We start from the raw sequence: 6,790 nt of genomic DNA on the forward strand, positions 1-6,790 counted from the left end.
AACACCAGAGGAGGCTGGCATGGCATCAAATTCGTTCACCGATCAAGCGTAGTTTCGTAGAAATCAAACTAGAAAAGCCACCGCGTATAAAAGTCGTACAGTATATTCTTGGAAGGCATAAAAATCTTCAATTACATCCCTACCGTTCATCAGATATCAGCACATCATTCAACATATGACACAACGACACGTATACATAACCCACTAGGATCATTATATTATATTATATTATTCCTTGCTCCATAAAAAATCTCTCTTCCCTACTCTTCGCTCTGACAAAAGAAACAGAAAAAGACTTTTACTTGTTTCGCAGGCTTCCAATATTTGTTTCCAGGGTATCGTGTTTGCGTTTAGAAACTGCAAAATCCCGTTTCTGTCTTCCATCCAGGTTAGATATCACTTCTCTTCTCAATTTAGATCGATCTGAAACCAATTTTTCTAGGTTTGTATGGTAATTGATTTGGTGGTTTACGAATAACTTTTACTGATTAGTTGTTTGATTTGATTTGATCTGATTGTTTTATGTTCTTGAATTGCAGAGAGTAGTTGAAAGTAACAAGTTTCTCAATGGCTGCTAAGAGTTCATTCAAGTTGGAACATCCCCTTGGTTTGTTATCTTATCTTTTATCTTTTCTTATTTTATCGTTTGTTAATTTTAGGTTTTTCTATTTTGAATTATTAATCATAAATTTGACGCCGATCGCTTAGGGTTATTGTTGTGTTTAATTTGAGGATTTTTGTTTGTTTAAGGTGTAAAGTTTCAGGTTTTGTTTTTGCAATTGTGTTTCTTTGATTGTTATGCCCTATGGTGCTGTTGAATTGTGTCAGAATTGTAATTGCTGCAAGGTTTTTATGTGGTGTTTTTGGTGGAATTTAATGATAGCGTTTAAAGATGTTATGGATCAGATTGATTAATTGTAAGATAATAGCTCAATTAAAGAGCTCTTAATTATGATTATTTAGTGTATTTCCTTTTATGGATTCTTTTGTAATAGCACAAGTTGGGAGAAAGAAGTGTAAGCTTTAAACATGTGTTTTCAACGAAATAGGTTCGTAGTTGTTGATTTTTTTTTGCAATAAACATGGAAATTACAAAGGTCTTTTGCAAATTATAATTTTGATGATTTGTTTGCAATTCACTCACATAATAGAGAAGAGACCAAGGATGGATGCTATAAAGGGGAAGATAGACTCTGAACCCTGCCTGTATGACCATGTCTTCTTGTTTCCCTGAAAGGGAAGTCATGTATTCCTGTTTTTCAGAAGGGAAAGCCATGTATTCCTGTCTTTTGGTTACTTCTCAAAAGCACTCAAGTTTAATGTATCTTGCCTGAGTGAACCTTTGTTACTTCTTTATGTTCTTTCTAGTTAAGATTATAATTTATGTAGCTCCTATAGGCACCAACCAGGATGGAAGAAGGCTTAAGTAGTATTGCCCCCATTTTTATATGCGTGTAGTATGTTTGTGGATGAAGGTGTCTTGTTTCATGATCATTATTCATTTGGATTATGATTTTTTATTTTGTGTGGCAGAAAGGAGACAGGCTGAAGCTTCTCGCATCAGGGAGAAGTATCCTGATAGAATTCCAGTGAGAACCTTACCCTCTTAAATATATCTGTGTTTAGTAAATTTGGTTTATTTTACTAATAATGATCTTAATGCTTCTATATAGGTGATAGTAGAGAAGGCTGAGAGGAGTGACATACCTGACATTGACAAGAAGAAGTTAGTCATATCTCAACTCTTGTTATAACATTATACTTGTGTCAACGTTCTGAGTAGAGTAACTTTTTTTTTGCTTTGCTTATTATCACTTCTCTATATCCGATCGATTCTGTTTGTTATAGGCTTTAATGGGTTAGCGGATTAGATGCTTACCATTGGTTTCTTTTGTATAACTGCTGAGTGGTGATTATTGCATGATGAAACTTCCATCATCACATCCTTTCTGATAAAGATTCCTGCACATAAGTTATATTTTAACTGCAATTTGCTGTTTTCGTGCTGTTGTTTTTTCCTCTTTGGGCATCATCCTAACTTTGAAGATGCTCTCTATTAAGTAATCTGTTATGGAGTTGGTGTCATCACACCTTCACCGTGTCATGTTAGTTGGAGTTGCAGAGAATGTCTCTCTGTCTTTCTCTCATACACAGATGGTGTTAATTGCTTCAGTAGTGGGCTTGCTCTGAAATGATATAATACTCACTTGTGCACTAGTCAAATATGTCAGTTTTTTCATACATCACCTTTGGTACTACTTAGGTGTCTTCAAATTCGAGTGGTAATTTTCTTATATACAACTTAGTTATTGGTGAAACACAGTGACCCTTGCTTGTTTAGCAACTAACTATTAGCTTTGTTCGTTAACGAAAAGTTCATTCATTACCATTAGCTTTGTTCGTTAACGAAAAGTTCATTCATTAAGTGATTACAAAAACTGTCTTCGCATGGTTACTTTAAATCTAAAGGTACCTGCTAATAGGGTCCCTTTGGTTGCCTTATTGATAGTTTTATTGCCATCTGATGTTCTGCAAATAAATTTGATGCAGATATCTCGTTCCTGCCGATTTGACTGTTGGGCAGTTTGTCTATGTGGTGCGGAAGAGGATTAGGTTGAGCGCTGAGAAGGCAATTTTCATCTTTGTCAAGAATATCTTGCCACCAACTGGTAAGAGTTGGAACTTAAATCTTCTTTCATCCTCTCTATGCAGAACATGTTAGTGGTGGGGAAATCTAATTTTCCTTTTGTTGTTGCAGCTACCATGATGTCTGCTATCTATGAGGAAAACAAGGATGAAGATGGCTTCCTTTACATGACTTACAGTGGCGAGAATACATTTGGGCTTCTTTGAAATCTGCAGCTCTACTAATCCCCCGTGTAAATGAAGACCGATGAAGCAAGTTCCCTTAAGAAAATAAATAGAAATGACATTGTAAATTCTCCCACACCCCCATCCCGCTACTTTGGTTCCGCTTCAGACCTTTGTGAGGCTGATGGTTTATGGCTTTATTATTAGTTTGGATAACAGACCAAGTTTCTGCTTATTATTCGTTTATAAGAACTGAAGTAGTTGTTTGAATTGTTACCTGACTTATTATGAGCAAGCAATGACCAGGTTGGTTTTTCTGTCGTTATTTACACTTTTTGGCACTGACCCCGAATTAATCGATCGTCAATCTTGTTTACTGGTTTGTGGGTATAGTGGCTTGTACATTATTAGTTCCCAGTTTGTCTCCATAATCTTAGTTCATACAAACTATTGAGCTCATTATGAATACTCAGGTTCAAATTCAAACCTTAGTTGTTCATACAGTAGAACCAATCCTACCGTAGAAGGAAAATTGGATCGTTCCATAAAGGTTTATGAAGGGTTTCTGTAACTTAGAATGAGGTTTATGAGGTTGATAATCTACAGTTTATGAGATCTATTTTATCCGGTTGATTATCCAGTTGACACTTGACATCACAATAATTGAAGAACACAGTGTTTGAACATTATACTGTTCAAACTCCTAGAGTTGGTAAGAGATGTGATACTTTGATCTAAGAAGGAAAAAAGATTCACAGAATAACTATTCATAGTGCAACAAAAGAGAAACCCCATTTAAAAAGATTTAATACTTTGCATACTGAAGATATAGGAGATCCAGAAATTCACAAAAACGCAGGATAATAAAATAAATGAAAAATTAAGGGGTTTCTGTCTCCACTCCAGACTTAATCCCTAATAAAAAATCATAAGACGTGAAAGAAGAATATCATCATCACTTTGAGGAACTTTTCTTCTGGCTCAGGGTCTTGATCCATTTAACACCAGCTGATGCTCCAGCTTTGACCTTCTGTGCCCCAACCACTGTTGCTGATTTGGCTTTGTCTAATCCTACTGCTGCAGTTGCTTTCATATCTGCCATTTTCTTGCTGCTGCTGTTTGAATCCTTCTTGGATTTGGTCTTTGTTTCTTCTTCTGTTGATCCTGCTGCACCAATCCCACCTGCTCCCCATTGATCCGCCCAACTTGGTGCTTCGTTTGCCATGATTTCGTCTGTTTCAAAACACAATCACAAAATTAGGGTTTATTATTTGCTGATTTATTTGCTCAATCAGACGCAAAATGAAAAAGGAAAAAAACCCAAAATACAAATTGAACAACTGTATGTAATCTGAGAAACAAGAAGAATTAGATAGAGAACCAACCTTGTGAAGAAGAGAAAGGGTCTTGAGTCTTGACTTGTGAGAATACTAGAATTGAAATAAAAGTTGGAAAAGAGAGATTTTAATAGGAGGAAAAAAAGGAAAAAGAGGATATCTTGATGACTTGGTTGTAAACAGGAAGAAAGGGTGAGTGCTGAAATCTAAAGCAGCTGTCTCCTTTACTTACTGTGTGCGCTTTGCTTTAGAGTGGACCCCACCTTCTTTCACACTTTTTCACCTTGTACTTGTAGAACTGATTTTTCTTTTCCGGTGGAGGGTATCTTTCGTAGTTGGTTTTCTATCCTAATATTTCATTTTCTGGCTGGTTACTTGGTTTTGGCTGGTCTTTTGGTTCGGTAGTGAACTAGGTGCTGATTTTTGAGCAACTCAGCTCGTTTTTTCTTCTTTTGAGCAACTCAGCTCGTTTTTTTCTTCTTTTGAGCAACTCAGCTCGTTTGGTAACTGAGTTTTACCGGTGTAATACCATCATAGGAGCCTAACAACAAGTTGCGCTTCAACATCTTTTTGAATAGTTAAACCTATTCTAACGAAAAGAAAATTACCAATATTAATATTTACATCATGTCTAGCTATGTAGTTCTTCAAATCTTTTCAAAAACTCAATAGGGAGTGATTTAAATATTTACATCATGATATAGGCAACTTAATTTTTGTTACCGTGATGGGTATATAGTGATTTAGCATTTAGGGAGTGAAAAACTGTGGTTTGCAAACACTTGTTTGCACAGTTGGTCAAAGGAACAGAATGTGCGTTCGTGGTCGCGCGGTCGAATCCCAACTTATTTGAATTTCTCCAAAAAAAAAAAAAAAAAAAAAGAGTGAAAAACTGTAATCAATTTATTAACCAATATCGATTTATAATGTTGAGCAAGTTACGGGAAAAGTAAATTTCCATGTTGTTTGTTAGTACTTTCCAACTCAGTTAAATAGTCTGAAGCTGACTCATTTTATTTAAACCTGACTCAAACAACAGGGTTATAGAGTTTTTTTTTTCCAAATCCAATTAGATATGTGTCAAAGGAATAAGTGTATGTCTCGACTACTTCCAAATCAGATATATGAGTCGAGTCAGATTCGATTCAGACATCAGAAAAATAAAATACCGACAGAGTCCAATGCCAAGCCAAATATAGATCCCATGTTAAATCCATACAAACAAGGTGTTATTATGACACTTCTCACATGCATGAACAAAATTCTAACTTGATGATGCAACTCACTCCCTTTTCTTTCTTTTTCCTCCCAAAAATAAAAAGCATAAAATAAGCCCCACAAGGTGTTATTGATGATAAGATTCTCTACCATCTTTTACACGAGGCCACAGGAGGATTCTCTACCATTGCGGGGTTGCCCTTAACTAATTTCTACAAGTTCCGGCTTTTGCCACTAAACGCCCAAATGCCAACCCATTTTCACATTTACGAATGCAATTCGGGAGTTACGGGTTGTTGTCTCTAGACTCTCTACTGTAAGGTTGGCTCTAATGGAGACCAAATATTCAACTTTTTTGGATCTCCCACGTCATCAAAATTTAAGGACCAAGTTAGCAGAAATTTAATATTCAAACTAAAGATGCCGTCTGAAATGACATCAGATGCCATTTGAAATGACGTCTAATTTATCAACCGTTAGATCTCCAATACGACTATGAATCCAACGGTCCATATGATCTTGATGTTTGAATTTTATAAAATATTTCTTAGACGCCAATCCTAATGGCGTTTGGTGTTTTCTTGGGACGCCAACCTAACGGCGTCTAGCTGTTGATTACATCTCCCACCCAACAAAACAGAAGAACCCTTCATGAATCTCGTAAAACCGCGACACATAAACGAGACTTTGAGGGGAAGAAGTTGAATCTTACCTCCCCGTTAGAGCCAGCCTAAGCAAGCTTGTAATAGATGGTATCCAGTAATCAATTGTTAATCATTTTTTTAATGTGTGTCCTTTCTTGTTCTATAATTGCATTAATTTTTAATTTGTCATAAATATGTATTTTAGTTAATAATATCTAGGGAAAATCTCGTTTATTACCGGGACGTCTTTGTTTCTAGCCCTATAAATAGAGGTTGTAATGTTTATTTATTTTACATATTCAATAAGAATTCTTCCCCTCTTTCTCTACTTTTCTATATTTCACACTACGTCATCATCCACGTTGCTCTACTCGCTAATCGACAATGTCCAATCTCTCTAAGTTGGACTTTATGGCCTTAGACAGAATTGGAAAAAATTATTTGTCATGGATTTTGGATACCGAAGTGCACCATAGGGCCAAGTCTTTGGGAAACACCATTGTTCAGAACAACAAAGAATCCCCTGAGGATCGCTCCAAAGCCTTAATTTTTCTCCTTCATCACCTTAACAAGGATTTGAGTCGCAATATCTTACAGTAAAAGATCCATACATTTTGTAAACAGAGCTGAAAGATCGTTTTGATCATCAGAAGACAGTGATTCTCTCTCATGCAAGGTATGAGTGGATGCATCTTCGCCTGCAAGACTTCAAGAGTGTAAGTTCATATAATTCAACACTTTTTCAAATTGTCTCTCGTTTAAAACTATGCGGCGAAACAG

At 36.0% G+C, this 6,790-nt stretch overlaps 1 protein-coding gene across 2 annotated transcripts; it reads left to right on the forward strand.

Moving 5' to 3' along the window:
• Positions 1 to 227: 227 nt before the first annotated feature.
• LOC113348548 (autophagy-related protein 8C-like) lies at positions 228 to 3,140 on the forward strand. 2 transcript variants are annotated; one of them, XM_026592367.1, is made up of 6 exons: positions 228 to 388; positions 540 to 607; positions 1,534 to 1,589; positions 1,674 to 1,726; positions 2,551 to 2,669; positions 2,759 to 3,140. In XM_026592367.1, the coding sequence occupies exons 2-6, from the start codon at positions 568 to 570 to the stop codon at positions 2,851 to 2,853; spliced, it is 363 nt and encodes a 120-aa protein (XP_026448152.1). In that variant the 5' UTR covers positions 228 to 388; positions 540 to 567; the 3' UTR covers positions 2,854 to 3,140. The 2 variants fall into 2 exon arrangements, with proteins under 2 accessions (XP_026448152.1, XP_026448153.1); XM_026592368.1 differs by having other exon boundaries at positions 265 to 442.
• Positions 3,141 to 6,790: the final 3,650 nt, after the last annotated feature.

The sequence above is a fragment of the Papaver somniferum genome, chromosome 2 (assembly GCF_003573695.1).
Source record: "Papaver somniferum cultivar HN1 chromosome 2, ASM357369v1, whole genome shotgun sequence".
Lineage (NCBI taxonomy): Eukaryota > Viridiplantae > Streptophyta > Magnoliopsida > Ranunculales > Papaveraceae > Papaver > Papaver somniferum.

What these genes read in the sequence shown, in the direction of transcription:
- LOC113348548 (XM_026592367.1), top strand. Translation starts at nt 568, where the DNA reads ATGGCTGCTAAGAGTTCATTCAAGTTGGAACATCCCCTTG. An exon ending in CCTGACATTGACAAGAAGAA is followed by an intron (nt 1,727 to 2,550) that starts GTTAGTCATATC and finishes AATTTGATGCAG; the next exon opens with ATATCTCGTTCCTGCCGATT. An exon ending in GAATATCTTGCCACCAACTG is followed by an intron (nt 2,670 to 2,758) that starts GTAAGAGTTGGA and finishes TTGTTGTTGCAG; the next exon opens with CTACCATGATGTCTGCTATC.